Source organism: Mus musculus, chromosome 1, assembly GCF_000001635.26.
Source record: "Mus musculus strain C57BL/6J chromosome 1, GRCm38.p6 C57BL/6J".
Taxonomy (NCBI): domain Eukaryota; kingdom Metazoa; phylum Chordata; class Mammalia; order Rodentia; family Muridae; genus Mus; species Mus musculus.
The window spans coordinates 136,609,938-136,630,733 of NC_000067.6; the positions used below are offsets into that span (position 1 = coordinate 136,609,938).

Here is a 20,796-nt window from a genome sequence, read left to right on the forward strand (position 1 = left end):
GGGTGATTCATGGTTTTAATCCCAGTACTCAGGAGGCACAAGCAAGTGGATGATCTCTGTCACAGGGGAAGGAAGGAAAAAAACAAACAATCAAAAAAAAAAACCAAACAAACAAACAAACAAAAAAAACCCTCGAATAGCCCAGGAAGACACTTTGCACTAGAAACAACTGCACAGGTGGTGGTGGTGCACACCTTTAATCTGGGCACTCAGAAGCAGAGGTCGGTGGATTTCTGAGTTCAAGACCAGCCTGGTGTACATAGTTAGTTCAAGGTGAGCCAAGGCTACACAGAGAAACTGTCTGAAAAAAGAAAGAAGTATTACTGTTGTGTAGGAGGCAGTGATACTTACAAATGTTTTCTAAGAAATTCCTTGGGCTGGAGAGATGGCTCAGCGGGTAAGAGCACCGACTGCTCTACTGAAGGTCCTGAGTTCAAATCCCAGCAACCACATGGTGGCTCACAACCATCTGTAATGAGATCTGTTGCCCTCTTCTGGTGTGTCTGAAGTCAGCTACAGTGTACTTATGTATAATAATAAATCTTAAAAAAAAAAAAAGAAAAGAAAGAAAAGAAATTTCCTAAGCTGGAATTTGTTAAAGCTCATTTAATTTGGTTATCTTGCTTTAAAAGTTATGCCTTAGGGCTGGAGAGATGGTTCAGCGGTTAAGAGCACTGACTGCTTTTCTGAAGGTCCTGGGTTCAATTCCCAGCAACCACATGGTGGCTTACAAACATCTAAAATAGGATCCGATGCCCTCTTCTGAGGTGTCTGAAGACAGCTACAATGTATTCATATAAATAGAATAAGTAAATTTTTTATAAGTTATGTGATGCCGGGCGTGGTGGCGCATGCCTTTAATCCCAGCACTTGGGAGGCAGAGGCAGGCGGATTTCTGAGTTCGAGGCGAGCCTGGTCTACAAAGTGAGTTCCAGGACAGCCAGGGCTATATAGAGAAACCCTGTCTCGAAAAACCAAAAAAAAAAAAAAAAAAAAGTTATGCCTATAAAGAACCAATCAATTTTTTAAAAAGAACAATGCTAAGAAATATGCTTACTGCTGCTCTCTGTGGCAAGCTAAAGATCTGTCCACCAGCAGGAGTGGAGTTGGCTTTAGCGTACCAGTTCAGTCCGTGTCAAATGTCCACTATTACAGCTCTGTCATGACTGGCTGCTTTCACTGTTCATCTGTTTGTTGATTGAGTATGTAGAGTAAAAATGGAGTGCTATCAAAATGATTCCAAGTTTTAAAAGGCTCCATTAATGGCTTAAATTTAGAAAAACATTCTGGCTGTTCAGTGTAATCTTTGTTACATTTGCTTTTGACATGGCAGGGGCTGACTTGGCTTAAAACTGAGGATATTCTAAAACACCCCAGAAATGCGCCTGGGGAAGAGACAGCAAGGTGGTCACTGTCTCTGGGAGTATAGTTTAAATTGGGAATTAAAAATCATTTCTTTTGGAGAATAAAATTTTGAATTAAATTGTCTCTTTACATAGTCTGACAATATAAACTATATTTACTATATATTGCTATAATAATTTGTTGCTAACAAAAATAATATATGTTATGTTTTCAAATATTAGCTGAGGCCATTTAGGTAATAATAGTCTCAAATTTTTAAAAATTTTACCTTAGCAAATTGTTTCTAAGCAAAAATTGTTTTGCTTGAAATACTTTTTTTTTTTTTTTTTTTTTTTTTTTTTGGTTTTTCAAGAAAGGGTTTCTCTGTATAGCCCTGGCTGTCCTGGAACTCACTTTGTAGACCAGGCTGGCCTCGAACTCAGAGATCCACCTGCCTCTGCCTCCCGAGTGCTGGGATTAAAGGCATGCGCCACCACGCCCGGCTAAAATACTGTTTTTGCTTGTTAAATAATTGCTAATATCATTAGTAGTTGAAACAAATATACGAAGTTCACCATTTGTAAAGACAAGGAATACCACTTAGACACTTTGTGCTCAGATTCATTCCTTGGACTTGAACTGGCTTCTCTTACAAAGCCTCTAGGTGCTCCTTCCTTACCCAGGAGGCTGAGGTAAACGAACAGCTGATGACAGTCACCTGACCCTTCTACAGAACTCCTATACACGGGCCAGGCAGTTGTACACGGGTGAGGGTGAGCAGAGGGTGAGCTGAGGGCGTCGAGCATGCTAGACATGAATTGAGCCTCATCCCGAGGCTGACCTATGATTATTACAGATCTTAGAGGAAGAAGAAGAAACCACGAAAGCGAGAACTCAAGGCAATTTCTTACTTATTTGCAAAAGAGATTTTAGACTCAAAGGGCCCCAGTGCTCAGCAAAATGAATGAAAACTGATTTACATAGTGACCTCATTAAGCCTGAAAAAATGGGAAACAGCTTTCAGACCAAAAAAGAAGTTTTCACAAAAAGCTTCAAGTACAAGATTGCAGACAGTTCTTTATGGCATCCTGAAAGCAGATGGCTTTTTATACCTCGAAAAGTCTACAAGGTAGTAATTTATAAATGAAGACCATGTACTATCAGTTGTATATGAGGGGAAAATAAGGATATTCTCAGATATGTGAGGTAGCAACTTTGAGTCTCATTCACCCTCTAGCAAGAAGCTGTTGATGGATAGGCTCCACCTCAGAGGACTAAGTGCCCGGAAGGGAAGCAGCAAGCCAATGGAGCAGGCTAGCCTTAGAGAGGACACATTCATGCATGTGTGTTGTAGAAGGTCCTTAGCTACATAACACCCTGAACACCAGCAAGAAGCAACACAAGCCCACTATCTATATGGATTGGGGAAGGTATAAGACTATCAGCCAACAGTTTTGGGAGGGAGGAAAAGAGGAAAGAAAGAAACGGTTAGCTAAAAAACTGGAAAATGGGAACTATCAAGATGATTCCAAGGTTAAAGGTGCTTGCTGCCCAAGCCTATACCAGACCTCAGCTTGACTCCTGGGATCTGCATGGTAGAAAGAGAGAAGCGACTCATTCGGGTTTGTCCTCTGATGGCCACACAAACACTGAGGTACAGAACGGTGCATGCGCACATGTCTGCACACACTATATACATGCATAGTATATATAGGTAATACACATATAATTATGTATATACACACTAATTTAAGTAATATCATCAGTCACTTAGATGGGTCTAGGCCTGACTTACTTATCCTAGAGACTGTCGCTTCCAATAAGCATTGGATCTCTCAAGGCTGTGATGAATGTCATGCTTAAAGTCCTGTCAAATGCCTACTGTGGGAAAAGGCAAGTATATTTCTGAACATTTCAGGAGCCAGCTAGATTCCCAGTATCTCACAGCAGTAACACACAATGTATTTCAGCCCAAAGGATTCTGACCTAAGGAATGTATTCCAGAAGGTTCACCGTGTTAACTACAAAGGGTTTCTCAAGTAGTTCAGCATAGCCTGATGGAACCATTGTTTCGTGTCCTTTTAAATGGTAAGTTCCACAGACAGCTCTGCCGGTGCCCTTGATGCCTCTGACTGTCCAGAGGATCAGCTGCTCCCAAATGCAGCACTCACGGGCAGAACGTACATCAGCTGAAGGCTGATACTTAGTCATTCAGAATAACTGTTGCTTATTTTAACTCTCAAGTAAAACAAAGAGAAGAATCCAACAAAAGCCTTCTTTATTCCCCAGGACTGAATGTTCTTTCCCCTGCTGTAAGCGTAATGTTACACTACAGCTTTGGGAAGAGTGACTAATAGCCTGGGATTTGAGACAATTTAGTTACTATTTATGGTGTAGAGCGGTGAAGGCTTTCCACTGCAAAAATCTCCATTATCCTCAGCTGCTCACAGTGAAACAACAGATTAGGAGGTAGAGTGAGCCTCTGCTTTTGAAAACTGTTTCAATCTTTAGAGACTTTTGGTTGAGCATAAGAATTTGTTGGAGTCAGGCATGGCGGCACATGCCTTTAATCCCAGTAGAAGCAGGTGTTAGAGGCTTGAGCTATTATGGTTGGTCAGTTTTATCTTTTAAGGACAGATAGGGGCTGCCACGATAGCTTAGCAGTTAAGGATGCTTGCTGCTTTTCCAGAGGACCCACACTGAGATCCTATTACCCACAGAAGATGGCTCACAATTGTCTCAGTTATGGCATCCCCAGGCAAACCCCACCTCCACCCCCACATACACACAAGTCAAAATTTAAACATTTAATTTTAAAAAGGGATAGATTAGATAAAAGTCTTAAGTTCATCTCACAAATCTGTGTTCCTATTCTGCATCTCAGGAGTTTTGTGAATGGACATCAGAGCAAATTTAACACCAGGTGTCTGGGGCTGAAGAGATGGCTCAGCGGTTAAGAGCACCGACTGCTCTTCCGAAGTCCCTGAGTTCAAGTCCCAGCAACCACATGGTGGCTCACAGCCATCCGTAATGAGATCTAATGCCCTCTTCTGGTGTGTCTGAAGACAGCTACAGTGGACTTGCATATAATAAATAAATAAATAAATAGCCCCAGGTATGTCATGTTGCACTGAATCCCAGAATTTGGTGCACTAGTCTGGGGTCTCGAATTCTGAGTCAAATAACCCAGGCCACTGAAGCACTCAGTGAGTGGGAATCCTCAGGAAGTGTGAGGGGAAGAGGTTGTCGGGCCAGCTTAGCAGCTTCATAAGAGGACTCTGCCCCTCCAAAACTTTGCTTCTATTTCTGCATCACACCGCCATAACTGATTGTGGCAAAGTATATGCTCTTTGATTCTTGGAAATTTCAACAACACTTCCCGTGATCCTGCAAGACTGTCGGTTCCCATCAGCCACTTGTCTCTGACAAAACAAAATGGCACATACAACTATGTGCCTTATCTTCTCTATGTAATAAGGAGTTAACAACTCCAGTGTTCTGGGAAGTTCTCAGAAACACAGGGGGTCATGAGTTTTTGCAAAATTACTTTGTTGAGACTCTGGTCAATGTGTAGAAATGCCCTTCTAACTGGTAGTGAAAGTCTAGGTTTATAATGGCCTCATCGGTAAGTAGCAGGGCATGCGGCCCAGGAGAGAGCTCAGCGGTTAGGAATGTTTGCTGCTCTCCAGCTACCTGAGGTTGGTTCCCAGCAGTCACTCAGATGGATTCACAGCCACCTGTAACTCCAGCTCCAGAGGATCCAAGCGCATTCTCTCTCTCTCTCTCTCTCTCTCTCTCTCTCTCTCTCTCTCTCATTTAATAATAGAACGAGGGTTTGTTAGATGTGCATCTGATGGTCTTTACTTCAATAAGTAATGCCAGACTGTTTACAAGAGAGACTCGTGTTGAACTGACCGTCACCCAGCTCAGGGCAAAGTCACAGGGGACGCAGGAATTGGAGAACAACTTGACCAAAGACCACACTTGATTTAACTAAATCAACATTTCTCACTCTGCCGCTGACAAGCCAAGGCCGCTGCAAACCTATGGCTGTGTCAGTTTGCTCCTCTGTGGAGAAGCTTTGCTCTCTAGAATTCGCTCAGTGCTCAGTGTACTGCTCTCTTGAGTACTGCCTGACTATACCTCTCAAACTTCCATTACCAAGGTCTCCAGCAGCAACCCAAAAATAATATAATAAGATGTAGAAACCAGGGCACCAGTTCCACTCGGCCACATTCCAGCTTGGAGGCTTAACCCCTCTGTGCTATGAATGAGTTTCTGCCAAGTTGGTCCTGCATCCTAAGTGTGGAAGAGGTGAGGCATAGGTGGCTGGGACAGTACCCTGGATCTAGACGCGGTGACTTACTGGCATATTAGCTCCTTCATAGGCAAGGTCAGGGTTTTGTTCATAACTCTATCTTTAGTGCCTTGACATATAGTAGCTTCTCAAAAATAAATAAAATAAATTGCTAATCGTTCAGTGCCGTTTTCAGGTCCTTTAGTATTTGATCTTACTGTGACAATCAGTCATTCATACATCAACTGCCTTGTCCCAAAGGCTACAAAGTCTTAAATGCTTTACAAACACAACTGACATAATCCCCACGCCAACTCTGCTCCATAGGTACAGTCATGATGTACATCTATAGACCACAAAACACAGGAATGAAGAAATGTCATCGTTTCCCCAGCCTGGGTGACTTCACCCAGCTGGGTGGCTTCCCCAGCCAGTGCCAGAGACAGGACTGGAACCCAGGAAGTTTGCTTTCAGAGTCTACAACTTTAGCCTCTGTTTGCTTCTAAAATGGCTGTGATGAAACACCATGGCCAAGAGAAACTCGGGGAAGAAAGGGTTTGTTTCACTAGCGCTTCCATATCACAGCACATCATCAAAGGCAGGGCAGGAACCTAGAGGCAGAGTCTGATTGCTTACTGGCTTGCTCCCCATAATTTACTCAGTCTGCTTCCTTACAGCACCCAGGACCACCTGCCCAAGGGTTGACCTATCTATCATGAACTGGGTCCTCCCATATCACTAATCAAGCAAACCCCCCCCCCCAGGCTTGCCTACAGGTCTTACAGAAGCATTGTCTCAATTGAGCTTCCCTCCTCTTAGATGACTCTAGCTTGTGAACGCTTGACATTAAAAACTAGCACCGAGGGCTGGAGAGATGGCTCAGCGGTTGGGAGCACTGACTGCTCTTACAAAGGTTCTGAGTTCAAATCCCAGCAACCACATGGTGGCTCACAACCATCCGTGATGCCCTCTTCTGGTGTGTCTGAAGTCAGCTACAGTGTACTTACATATAATAAATAAAGAAAAAAGAAAAAAAAAAAAAACTAGCACCAAGTGGTGATGGCACATGCCTTTAATCCCAGCACTCAGGATCGCAGAGGTAGGGAGCTCTCTGAGTTCCAAGCCAGCCTGATCTACAGTTCTAGGTCAGCCAGGGATACACAGAGAAACCCTGTCTCAAAACAAAACAAATCTAGGTACCACACGCTCCAACAAACATGCACATCTTTCAATTTAATTCAATAGGAAAACAGTACTATTACCAAGCACGTCACAAAACATCGGCAATCCCAGAGTCACCTGTCCCTTGGCTCTGTCTCATGTGGGCATCCATGCCAGGTGTACACTTCCTAAACACCTCAAATTCCCACAACTGTATCCTTAGTTCTGATTCTCTTACAGCTGTACCACCACCTTGCTTCTAGCCAGGGTCACCGCAGACCACTGCTGGGTGTCTGCCGATTGTTCTGACAGGGCTTATGGGGTGCTGTGCTATGCACACAGCTACATGCTCAGCCCCGGCTTTACACTTTATCACGGCATTTTCTCAGTTCAAATTCCTTAATGACCGCCCCACCCCCTCCTTAAAGAAGAGCTGCTGCACTCTTTCCATGACATCTAAGACCTTTAACCTCATCCTCTCCCCTCTACAGTTTTACCCCCTTCCCTTCCCTCTACCAAACTTTGTGCCCTGGTGGTTCTGAGCTCCCTGCAGGTGGTAGGTGTTCTAGATGCCTGCCTCCACTCCCACCCTGGCCTCGTGCTTCACTCCTGCAGACTCTTTCTCTGAAATGTTCTTCCTCGGGTGCCTCTCTGATCACCCCGCCTCCTCTTTCGACATCAGATCTTCAGAATCAGATATCATATCAAATGCTCAGCACAGAGGAGGCAACCACTCAACTAGATTTAACTTCCTTTACACAGCCCACTCTTTTCCTCTGGAAAGATTGATATGTGGTTCACTGTAGACTAGCTCCTGTAAACATCTCTTGTGAGAGAGAGTGTGTGTGTGTGTGTGTGTTTCTGTGTGTGTTGCATGAACAGGAGTGTGTGCACAGTGGGTGTGTGCACAGGCACGTGGAGGCCAGATCGGGATTTGAGGTTCTTTCTCTATCACTTTCCACCTTGTCGCCTAGAGACAGGGCTTCTCATGTAACTGAAAACTGGCTGTTTTGGCTAAAATAACTTGGCTGGCCAAGTCTTGGGACTCTTGGGAATTTGCAGGTTTCTACTGTCCCCAAAGCCTTAATTGCTGGGGTTACGGGCACATGTAATTGACCCAGATTTATGTGGGTGCTAGAGATCCAAACTCAGATCTTTGTAGCCACAGAGCCAAGCTCTTGCCTCAGAGCCATCACCCCAGCCTTATTTCTTTTAATCTGTCTGTTGAAAGAGTGCTCGCCTATCATGCATGAAACTCTGGGCTTGATCCCAGTACTCTATAATATAAATTAGGAGTAGTTAAAGAGAGAGAAGACACAAGGATGTTCTATTTTCTTAGTTAGTTTATGCAGGAAGGGTTCTTACTCTACATGGTAAGAGCCCATCTATCTCAATGGGCCGGAGTTGGACTAATGCGGTGGATAAAACAAGTAAAGTTCTAGCTGCCTACTGTTCTCAGGGATAAAGACATCTCAATTCATTCAGCCATTCCCTTTGTTGAAGGACATTTAAATGTGTCTAGATTTCTGCCTCTGTGTCCAGAGCAGCAAGAACAACTTCAAATGTACAGACCCGTGCATTGATGCTTTTGTTTCCATGAGATATGGCACTCAGCAGGAATCTATTTATACAAAGTAGGTCGGAACATGATTTATTTCAAAAATAAAAAGGTATACAGAGAATACCACACAGTCAAAGGAATTCAGTAAATGATGCAGGGTGTGGCAGAACATGCTTATAACCTCAGCACTTGAGAGACTGAGGCAAGCGGAAGGGTCCGAGCCAGCCCGGGCTCCAGAATAAGACCTTGTCTCAAAAGAAATCAAAACCCAAAACAAACCCACAAACAAAAATGAAAACTCAAAAAAAAAAAACCCTCAGAAAATGATAATAATATCTGACTATGTGGGTACCTAGCAGTCTTTGATGAAAAAGATGTTTCCTAGCAACTGGAAGGTACACATCACTGAATGAGAATTCATAAGCAAAGAACAGAAGACAGAACCTGGCCCATAGCTTGAGGGTTGCTCTTACAAAACACACTTCCTGTTCTGCTTGCAGACTGGAAGAAAAACAGGGTCTTTTGAAACACTATTAATGGACACTGAGCGCCTGACCCTGAGAGCTACTCAAACTTTGAAGTGACTAGGTATGTGGTTCAGGAGACTAACAGTGAGAACTGGGAGTTCAAAGCCCACAAGAGGATTAAGGTTGAGCTGAGGTAGGGAGAGTGTGTGTCTCCATAAGCAGAAACCTAGATGGCTATGGTGATGGTGTGATCCTAGCATTCAGCCAGCAGAGGCAAGAGGCAGTAAGAGTACAAGTTCCAGGCTGGCCAGGCCTACATAGTAAGAGGCTATCTCAGCAGGCCAAGTGTCGGGTTAATGTGGTGGACAGAACTTGCCCAGCATTTTTGAGGTCCTCGAGTGATCGCCAGTACTGCAAAACCCTGCAATATGCTTTTCTTTCCTCCAATCAAAGAAATTATTTTAGAAACAGAATCTTGCTGTGTTTTCTTATGTAGCCAAGGCTATTCTCATCTTGGGAACCTCCAGTCTCCTGAATGCTGCGATTACAAACATGAACTAACATGCATACCCAGCTATAATATGCTCTTAGTAAGCCTGATATTTATATTTTATAATTTTTATTTTGTTATGAGACAGTCTCATATAGCCAAGGCTGTCTTCAAAGATGCTATGTTGCTAAGGATAGCCACGGGCTTTTGATCCCCTTGCCTCGGTCTCCTGACAGGCGGGTTTCATTATTCCATTTTATCTGGATTGTGAGGGGCTGAAGATCAAATCCAGGGCTTTGTCTCTGCTTGGCTAGTACTGTTGACTCAGCCAACCTCTAACTCCAAAGACCTGAGTTATAAGGGTCTCACCAATTGAGGCTGGAGACTTAAAATCATGGATGGGTCTATTTAAGGCACTGAAAGAGCATTATATGAAGATGCAAAGGCTCCACCAATCTCAAAGTCACCTCCTTGCCGGACAGAGAGTCAGCAATGTTCATGCTGCCCACCGTGCAGGGTCACAGTGGGGGACAGTTGAAATTATGTAAGTACCATGAGAACACTCTTCATAGGTTAGCATTATGTGCATCATGCCTTCCTGAATACACGCTGTATGCAGTACATATGCAGCACCACCACCCTGCATACTATACCAGTCACCAAGAAAGAACATGTTATCGCTTCAAAGTTAGTAATGTTATGGACCACAGAAGCACAGTAATCAAGGAGAAAAACAAAACAAAAAACAGACTTCTATCAGTCACTGACTCCTATCAGTCACTGCCTACATCACAGCGTGCCTAGATCACAGTGGTGGCTTTAGTGGATTTCTGCAACAAGTAGAGCTGCCTTGATTGTACAACGTGGCACAGACAAGCCAGACCGAGATCTCTGATTCCCCCACACCTGCACACAGAAATCTGGCTACATTTGGGGTGGGAGTGGGGGGTGATCAACCAATTTCTGTCACTAAAATGCCAGAGAAACTAGTACACCTATAGGTAAATACACTTATGTACATTTATATCTTGGCACGGCTAGACACTGTGGATGGACATCCCTGTGGATTTCCTAGTGGGCAACACCCCTCAGGTATGAGGGAGTTTTCATTCTTTAAATGTGGCATGGTGGTAGCAGTCAATGTGTAAAGAGTGGAGGTTGGTTTCCCCCAACTGTATTTTTCTCTGTAGGCTATAAATGCAATGAATCATTATGACTCCAGGTGCTAATGTCCAAATGTTTCTATCTATTCTCTCCATGGAGAATATACGATGCGTTTGCGACCCTGGGGTTTATGAAGATCTGCTAGATCAGAACTGCCCAGAGTCACCCTATGCAAGGCCTACAAACGAAAGACTTTAATTGTTAATGTTTTCCCTTTCTCTGCTGGGCCAGCATCGGGGAGATGCCTCAAGAAAGTCACAGAACCCCTAGGTTGTCCTGAGTTTCAGACTTCTGTGTGGTCTGTGAAAGTCACAGGGCGGGGGGGGGGGGGGGTTGCTTGGTTTATAGAGTGAATCTGTCACATGAGAGAATAAACAGAGAAACAAGAAACCTTGAGATGGGAGCTGCCTATAGCCAAAGTCCATTTTCCTCTAGATCCTGTTTTCAAAATGAGGAGGGTTAAAAGAAGATTGTAATTTAAGCAGGTAACTGAGACAGAAGGGCAGTAAAGAGCTCCAGGTCTCCCTTCATAGTCTGCTCAGTTTACCAGGACATCATCATTCATTCATTCATTCATTCATTCACCTCTGTCTGCCTGCCTCCTGAGTGCTGATCTTAAGACCTGTACCACCACTGCCTAGCCCATGATTTTTCTCTTATTCTTTCCTTTAGAGAAACCTGACCTTGCGAAAACTATATCTAAGTTATATGAAAGGTCACAGATGACTTATTTGATTTCCAAACTATAGATTTCATGCAAACAGCTTGGGCTGCTAACATGGAAGCTGCAACAAATATTGTGCAGTGCTCAGGAAGCTTTGGTTACTGAGGAATTAATGTATTTCACACAGTAGAATATTCCTCATTCATCAATTGTTGCGGCCGGCCAGCAGCTCGCAACAATCAATAAAATCCGAGGGACCTGGGCCCAGTGACCTGACTCAGTGGGTAGAAATGGTCGCTCTTAAACCCAGTGACCTAATAAGTCTGACTCATGAAACCCAATGGTAGAAGGAGTGGGCTAGAGCTGCCACATGTCACTGTGTAAGAGGTGGTAAGGGAATTATGGGCAGAAAAGGTGGAGAGGGCTTCTTGGCACCTTTACTTACCTACTGAGCCACCTTGCTGGCCTGGCAGATCAGTCGTGTTCACTATCTTATATCTTATATAGTAATCTGTTTAGGTTTTCTTTGTTTTGTTTGGAGACCATTTCACCATGTAGTGCCAACAAGCCTTGGGCTCACTATGTAGCCCAGCTTAGCTTTGAACTTCTAGCACTGCTTGCTCCTGTGTCTAGAGACTTTGCAATTAAAAGTGTCTGCTACCACATCTGGCCAAAAAGGTTTAAAGGTGCGATTTATGGCTGGAGAGATGGATGGCTCAGCTGTTTAGAGCACTGGCTGCTCTTCCAGTCCTGAGTTCAATTCCCAGCAACCACATGGAGGCTCACAGCCATCTGTAATGGGATCGGATGCCCTCTTCTCTACATGTACATGCACATGCAGATTGAGCACTTATTTACAGAAAACAGATAAATGAATCTTAAAAGAAGTGAAGTATATTTTGTATTTTACAATTTTTTTTCTTATTTTCACTGGTCCTGTGAACTAAATCTATGGCTTCACATGTGCAACAAAAGGTCTCTAGCACCATGCTTTTTTTTTTTTTTTTTTTTTGCCAGTCCCGAGACTCAAACCCAGAGCCTTGTGAATGCTAAGTACAATACACAAAATCTCCAGCCCGAGAGATGGCTCAACAGTTAAGAGTACTGTCTACTCTTCAAAGGACCTGGGTCAAATCCCAGCACTCACTGGTTTGAAAATGTCTGTAACTCCACTTCCAAGGGCTATGGATACCCTCTTCTGACCTCCTTGGCACCAGAAATGCACATGGTACACATGTATACAGGAAGGCAAAAACAATCATGCACATAAAATAAAGTTTAAAAAAGAATCTAGCCTGGTGTTGGTAGTCTACACCTTTAATCCCAGCACTTAGGAGGGAAGATGGATCTCTGTGAATTCTAGGACAACCTGGTCTAAGGGAAAGAGAGATCTTGTCTCAAACATAATCTTTTTAAAAATTAAGTGTTTTTAAAAATATTCATACTTCTGGGTGTGGGGGCTTAGCCTGTGATTTCAGTACTTGGAAGGCAGAGATAGGAAGATTATGAATTGGGAATATAGTGAGACTCTGTTTCAAATAGACAATTCGCATTTATTATCTTTTTGAGGATTTATTTACTTTATGTATATGAATTTTTGCCCGCATCCATGTATGTGCCATGTTCATGCCTGCAGGATCCCCCTAGGTGGGTGTTGGGAATTAAACCCTGATCTTATGCAAGAAAAACAAATGCTCTTAACTGCTGAGCTATGTCCGCAGTCCCTATTACCTACGTTTATCTCTTTCGTTTGAGGGTTTAAAGGAGTTGGTTGGTTTCACTGGTACTGGGGTTCAAGCTTTATCCACAGTAGGCAACCACAGTATCACTGAACTATGTCAGTAACCTGTAGTGTTTAATCTTTCAATTATTTCCTAATTTTATAACTTCAAAGATGATAAGATATACTGAAGTTGCTGCTCCAAACGGAGTTTAGACGGAGTTTAGAAATATTAAGTGTTTCATCATCTAGCCACCTCCTAATTATTATTCCATGTAGTTAGGATACTATTTCTATTTTCTATCACCAAAGAATTGAATAGCACAACCAGTATAAGTGATGTGCTGGTGTGTTATCATATAAATGCTCAAGGTACGACTTCTAATGGTGAAAAACGGGAAAATAAATGGACGTTGATGAAGTGTGTCTTCTTTTGTCTGTTCCCGGGAAAGTTTATTTCGGGCATTTCCACTGGCGGAATGATTAGCGCTAACAGCTTTCCCCCTCCGTTTTATTTTACAGGGTCTCTTCATCTTCCTGATATATGGGGTATACAACCTAGAGGTAAGTCTGCTTGGAGTAGCTCAAGGCTGACAGCGTGAATGAGAGAAATGACAGGTTTCTTATCTTGATAACTGTAGAACAAAGTTGGCTTTCATATGAGTGTCCCACTGCCCTTCATGCTTGGGCTGGCTTATGTGCAGCCCAGCTTTACCATTAAACATGGACACCCTGAGTACAGGGACAGCCTCATTTCTCACTGGCACTGACTAATATTTTATTACTGTCTGAAGTTTTTGAATTTTCAGTGTTCAACGCTTAGCTATACCTGGTAGTTTCAGGAAATAATTTAACTGTAGTTCCATGGGGCTAGGAAGATACAATGCCTCATGAAACTATTCATAAAATACAGTTTTAAGGTTTCTGGGCAGGCTCAGAGAGGCCTGTGTTGGTAAACAATACACCGCTATGGCTTTAATTGCAAAATTTCTCAAGGAAGTTATTACAAGAAGTCATCTCGAGAAACACTATGAGAATATGGACGTGTGATTTCTTTAAGAAAACACACTATGTAAATAACTGTTCTCCAGGTCTTTTTATTAAAAAGTCTGTGGTGTATAAATACACCTAGGAAAGTTGCTGGTTTAGATTTTTGCATGCTCGCTGTGAATGCCTTTTATACATTATTAGGCACTAAATTAATATCTATTTGGTTTTGTCGATAGAACTTTTAATTTCAAGATTTTATCTAATTTCCCCCAACTGAATAAGGAACAACTTTTCAAGTTTCTAGGTATTCTATACTGGAGGGGTTGGGAGAGTGGGGTATGTATCCTAACAGAGATTTTAAACAAGAACGATGGCCAGTATTTGAGGCTAGTTAGTATTCAACGTAATAAGCAAATTCAGACAACTGAGAAAGTACGTGGCATTTAAATACCATCTGATGATGAAGTGTGTGTGGGCGTGTTTTACAGGACAGCTGCACCTGGGATTACACGTGGTTTCCCTTTGCGTAGCCTTCAGGTAGGCTGGCACTGAGACAATTTTCTGCAGCGGTCCCTCCTCTATGGCAGTCTCAAAGGCTCCTTCAATAAAGGCAAAGACAAGCGTTATTGCTGTCTCCATTCTGAAAAGGAGTAAAAGCTATCTGTAATCAATACCGTTACGAGTTTAAAGCTTTCAGGCAGAATCACAAGTACCTTAAGGAATCCTATTCTCTGTTTGATTTTGATTCAATACTTGGATTGCAAACACTAAAGTGAACCAAATGCCAATGTTCAGTTTTCAGTGTCTCCACCTTCCCTAACCCCTTCCTCTGCAGCTCCCACGCCACGCTGCAACACGCTCTCCTGGCGTCCCCGGACTTCCCGCCCCTTGGGCTCCACCTCCGGAGCGCCTTCTCCCTAGAAACCCTCAGCCACTGTCTGCCCCTCAGCAGGGCCACCAATCACGTCCCCTCGCTGCGGAAGACCCTCCGCTGTCCGCCTCCAAGTCCCCGCCCCTCCCACCTAGCCCCCAGCAGCTCCGCCCAACCGCCCGCTTGATTGACAGGCTAGCCAGGCGGAAACTGAGGCGCAGGCGCACGGGGCTCGCCGAGCGCCCCTCTGGTCCGGTCGAGGACTTCCCGGCAGACACCGCGCCGCGGCTGCGCAGAAGCGGGGAGGCTTTTAATTCCATTGTGGAGAGGACGGCGTTATTTTTATTAACTGGAGGCGACGGCGGCTGCGGCGGCGGCGGAACCCGTAAGTGTGGCCGGCGGGCCGGGGCGGGCGCGGGAGCGGCCAAGAAGGCCGCGGGGTCGAGCGCGCCGGGCCGGAGGCGGCGGGGCTGCGGACGGGAGCCGGGCGCGGTGCGGGCTGGGCGGCGGCGCGGCGGGTCCCAAACGCTGCGGTGGTCCCGGCCCGGGGCCCGGCCCTACCGCCGTTCCCCCTCTTCCCTCCTCTCCCTCCTCTCCGCAGCCAGGCCTCCTCCGGGGTATGAAAATCGGCAGCGGGTTCCTTAGCGGCGGCGGCGGTCCCAGCAGTAGCGGTGGTAGCGGCTCCGGCGGCAGCTCCGGCAGCGCCAGCGGCGGCAGCGGCGGCGGCAGGAGAGCAGAGATGGAGCCCACCTTCCCCCAGAGTATGGTTATGTTCAACCACCGGCTTCCCCCGGTCACCAGCTTCACCCGGCCGGCGGGGACGGCCGCCCCTCCCCCGCAGTGCGTGTTATCCTCCTCTACCTCCGCAGCCCCGGCCGCTGAGCCCCCCCCTCCGCCAGCCCCGGACATGACTTTCAAGAAGGAGCCGGCGGCGTCAGCCGCGGCCTTCCCTTCGCAGAGGACCTCCTGGGGATTCTTGCAGTCCTTGGTGAGCATCAAGCAGGAGAAACCTGCGGATCCCGAGGAGCAGCCGTCCCACCACCACCATCACCACCACCACTATGGGGGGCTGTTCGCTGGGGCTGAAGAGCGATCACCAGGCCTAGGAGGAGGGGAAGGGGGGAGCCACGGCGTCATCCAAGACCTCAGTCTTCTGCACCAGCATGCCCAGCAGCAACCGGCCCAGCACCACCGCGATGTATTACTGAGCAGCGGTAGCAGGACTGATGAGCACGGCAACCAGGAGCCAAAGCAGGACGCTAACGTCAAAAAGGCAAAGAGGCCAAAGCCAGAATCTCAGGGAATCAAAGCCAAGAGGAAGCCAAGTGCATCTTCCAAACCTTTGGTTGGAGAGGGAGAAGGTGCCGTCCTGTCCCCAAGTCAGAAACCTCATATCTGTGATCACTGTAGTGCTGCTTTCAGGAGCTCCTACCACCTGCGGAGACATGTCCTCATCCACACGGGCGAAAGGCCTTTCCAGTGCAGCCAGTGTAGTATGGGTTTCATCCAGAAATACCTACTGCAGAGACACGAGAAAATTCACAGCAGAGAGAAACCCTTTGGGTGCGATCAGTGCAGCATGAAGTTTATTCAGAAGTACCATATGGAGAGACACAAGAGGACACATAGTGGAGAAAAGCCATACAAGTGTGACACTTGCCAACAGTATTTTTCAAGGACTGACAGATTGTTGAAGCACAGGCGCACGTGTGGTGAAGCCATAGCAAAAGGAGCCGCTAGTGCAGAACCTGGGTCATCAAACCATAACAGTATGGGTAACCTGGCTGTGTTGTCTCAGGGAAATACAAGTTCCTCAAGGAGAAAGTCGAAGTCGAAAAGCATAGCTATTGAAAATAAGGAACACAAGACTGGCAAAACAAATGAATCACAAATGTCAAACAATATAAACATGCAGAGTTATTCAGTAGAAATGCCTACTGTGTCTACCAGTGGGAGCATAATTGGCACTGGAATAGATGAACTGCAGAAAAGGGTGCCAAAATTGATCTTTAAGAAAGGAAGCAGAAAGAATGCAGATAAAAGCTACCTTAATTTTGTGTCACCGTTACCAGACGTAGTTGGGCAGAAATCCTTGTCTGGTAAGCCAGGTGGCTCACTTGGCATCGTATCGAATAATAGTGTGGAGACCATTAGTCTTCTCCAAAGTACAAGTGGCAAGCAAGGCCCGATAAGTAGTAATTATGATGATGCCATGCAGTTTTCAAAGAAGAGAAGATACCTACCAACTGCCAGCAGCAACAGTGCCTTTTCTATCAATGTAGGACACATGGTCTCCCAGCAGTCAGTCATTCAGTCTGCAGGGGTCAGTGTTTTGGACAATGAGGCGCCATTGTCACTTATTGACTCCTCAGCTCTAAATGCTGAAATTAAGTCTTGTCACGACAAGTCTGGAATTCCTGATGAGGTTTTACAAAGTATTTTGGATCAGTACTCTGGCAAATCAGAAACACAGAAGGAGGATCCTTTCAATTTAACAGAACCACGAGTGGATTTACACACCTCAGGAGAACACTCTGAATTGGTTCAAGAAGAAAATTTGAGCCCAGGCACCCAAACACCTTCAAATGATAAAACAAGCATGTTGCAAGAATACTCCAAATACCTCCAACAGGCTTTCGAAAAATCCACTAATGCAGGTTTTACTCTTGGACACGGTTTCCAATTTGTCAGCTTGTCTTCACCTCTCCACAACCACACTTTGTTTCCAGAAAAACAGATATACACTACATCTCCTTTGGAGTGTGGTTTTGGCCAGTCTGTTACCTCAGTGCTGCCATCTTCGTTGCCAAAGCCTCCTTTTGGGATGTTGTTTGGATCTCAACCAGGTCTTTATTTATCTGCTTTGGATGCTACACATCAGCAGTTGACACCTTCCCAGGAGCTGGATGATCTGATAGATTCTCAGAAGAACTTAGAGACATCATCAGCCTTCCAGTCCTCATCTCAGAAATTGACTAGCCAGAAGGAACAACAGAAAAATTTAGAGTCCTCAACGAGCTTTCAGATTCCATCTCAGGAGTTAGCTAGCCAGATTGATCCTCAGAAAGACATAGAGCCTAGAACAACGTACCAGATTGAGAACTTTGCACAAGCATTCGGTTCTCAGTTTAAGTCGGGCAGCAGGGTGCCAATGACCTTTATCACTAACTCTAATGGAGAAGTGGACCATAGAGTAAGGACTTCAGTGTCAGATTTCTCAGGGTATACAAATATGATGTCTGATGTAAGTGAGCCATGTAGTACAAGAGTAAAGACACCCACCAGCCAGAGTTACAGGTAAGGTCTCGAGAGTGACCAGGCTGGGAGTCTAATGTAATTTTGTTTTATTTTGAGAACACTGCCATTGGAATGTTTCTACACGATCCTATTAAGAATAATGTAATGCCCTTTCAATGCAACTTTTCATATTTAGTTTATTTTGTTAGTGTGATTTTAGCTCTGTTTGTATTATGATTTTTAATCAAAATCAATAGATTAAAAATAGTTTGACATTCAAAGTGACAATGTTTAGCAATCAAATTTACATGTATAGATTGTCAGGGAATAGCCCAAAAGTTTTAAATGCAAAAACAAAAAAAATAAAACAAAACAAAAAAAGTACAGAAAAAAAAAAAGAAAAGAAAAAAGGAAAAAAAAAGAAACTTTGTTGCTAGGATTAAGGTTATTCTAATTGCTTTACTCTCAGGAAAGTGTAATAACGCATGGGAATTCTGTACGTTATCACCGTAATGGAATATCCAATTTACAAATAGTATGATACACATTTCGTTGTTTAAGTTAAGGGATCTTAAACATTTCAGATTGCTCTTTCTGGGCTAATAGAATATACATTTCATCATTTAAGTAAGGGATCGAAAACATTTCAAGTGCTATCTCTGTCTGGGCTGATCCAAAATTCTGAGATTGTTGGCTACCTATATTTTGTTGCAGCTTTTCAATGTACTCCACACTTCCAAACCCAGATTCATTCCAGATTGGTAGAACAAATATTCTTAGATCTTTGATCAAAGCCTGGAATGATAGCTTTAATAAAAGAAAGAGGAAAAAAACCATCCTCTTTATCCACCTGTAACAAGGCTGTAATTCCATTAAGTGATTCTGTGAATGTCTTCTCTAGTACAGTGTTAAAATTAAAAACCCAAGTGTTTGGTTGGTTTCAGTATTAGAAAGTAAGTTCAATTCACATAGTCTATTGAAATTTGGGGTGTGCATTATTCATGGCCTAAAACATTCTCTTGTTTAAGCTATTACTCACCACCTTCACGTCTGGGTTTGGTATTTGTTCTTAACTTCTTAAAGTTCTGGGCCTTCTTGTTCCTTCTCCCTGTCTTGATGGTTTCAATTTTAGAGTGATTTATCATCTAGAAGATAATTGATTATGCATTTTATATGTCGTAAGACATTCAAATACTAAACAATAGGGTAAACATCCCTGACTTTGCTTTTCTTTTTATTTTGTTAACAAACCCAATACCGACTTCCACGTACAAGCTATACATAGATGTCAAAGGGTTGTCATCCTACCTGGTGGCAGAGCTTGTGTAACAGATAAGAGTGTGTATTCAGTAATGACATCAGAACTCTTTGTGAAATTGCAGCCTTTAATGTACATTTTGAAGGGGTGTATTAGTCAGTATTGTACAGGGATCTTGTCATCAAAACTTGCTATGAACGCTAATTGCCATTTGAAGCTACTGATAGGCAGTGGCTCTGCTCTAAACCACTTTTTAGCAATTGTATTTTTTCCTGATTATATTTTTTAATGTACTTTGATGTTTATGCTGATGAGTTTTTATGTACTTTTGGTGGTGTTTAGTCTTATGAACTCTTCTGACGTCAGAAAAGTCCCACTGGTTGTTTGCAGTCTCATTGTGTAATCAGCCTACCACAGGCTTCCATGTATAATAAAGTAATTAATATTGTGCAAGTGTAAAACACTTCTGTTATAAAAGCAGTGTTTGGAAAATAAGAAATTATTAAAAATGGTTACAAAATACTAGTTAATTCCCTTTTCCCACCTTCCACCTTTTAGCTTTAGTTAGCTAAAGGGTACCAACTTGTCATTGAAAGATTTTTAGAAATGTGTTTAATTCTTTTAATACACTCAGTACTAAAATGTCTGTATGTCTTATTAAGTGCAGTAAGTTCTGTTGGGTACAGAGACAAGTGTGATCAAAGATGGAGAGGACCTTTACCCCTGTATCTCTTAAGCTGTAGGATCTCTCTCTCTCTTCTCTTTTGTTTTATACAGGTTTTGAATTTCTTTAACTTTTATTGTGTGTACTGAATACTACATATGTATTATTCTGATTGTTTGCTCTAGTTTACTACCAATAAAAGTCCTGTTAATCACAACATTGAAGAAAGGAGATATCACTTAGTCTCTGTGGATTACATTTCATAAAATATTCGTATTGATAGTATAAATTGTAACGTAGGAGCTTGCCGTTTTATTGTATTTATAATGTATTTTGTCTTTCTAGGTTTATTTAAAAATGCATTGAATATTTTATTTGAGGTGCACAATAATATAAAGAATAGAAATCTAATGTAAATTACATTATGTTGAAACTAGGCTAACCATCCTAAATATTAGGGAGATTATTTATTGAGGCTTTATTTAAAATCATATCAAAATATTTTTGGCTTAAGGTGTTATATATCCTTTTGCCTCAAAGGGTTATAATAAAATTATAGAATGATGGATTAAAATGGTCTTGAGCATTTTTAGTTTAAAAAAAGCTAACTTGCTATTAAAAGGTTAAGAAATTGAGTTCATAGCTATTAGAGGGAAAGGTGAGATTGTGATATAGAAGATGCAGTAAAGGTATTTGATGTAACTTAAAAGACAGAAGCTGACCATGTGTAACACCTGCCTTTTTAGTCCCAGCACTGGGGAGGCAGAGGCAGGTGAATCTCAAATCCATATTGGTCTACAGAATAATTTTCAGGCCAGCCAAGGAACAGTGGAACCTTGTCTAAAAATAACTTTTAAAAAAGGTTGAACATTTCTTGAGATGTTAAACTGCTTTAAGATTTAAGTGTA

The 20,796-nt window shown here is 43.4% G+C and overlaps 1 protein-coding gene across 2 annotated transcripts; it reads left to right on the forward strand.

Annotated features, from left to right (window-relative positions):
- Positions 1-14,963: 14,963 nt before the first annotated feature.
- Zfp281 (zinc finger protein 281) lies at positions 14,964-20,454 on the forward strand. 2 transcript variants are annotated; one of them, NM_001160251.1, is made up of 2 exons: positions 14,964-15,114; positions 15,331-20,454. In NM_001160251.1, exon 2 carries the CDS (start codon positions 15,349-15,351, stop codon positions 18,028-18,030), a length of 2,682 nt encoding a protein of 893 aa, NP_001153723.1. In that variant the 5' UTR covers positions 14,964-15,114; positions 15,331-15,348; the 3' UTR covers positions 18,031-20,454. The 2 variants fall into 2 exon arrangements, with proteins under 2 accessions (NP_001153723.1, NP_808311.1); NM_177643.4 differs by having other exon boundaries at positions 15,335-20,454.
- The last annotated feature ends 342 nt before the right edge of the window (positions 20,455-20,796 follow it).

Coding starts and splice junctions, on each gene's coding strand:
- Zfp281 (NM_001160251.1), top strand. CDS start 15,349: ATGAAAATCGGCAGCGGGTTCCTTAGCGGCGGCGGCGGTCCCAGCAGT.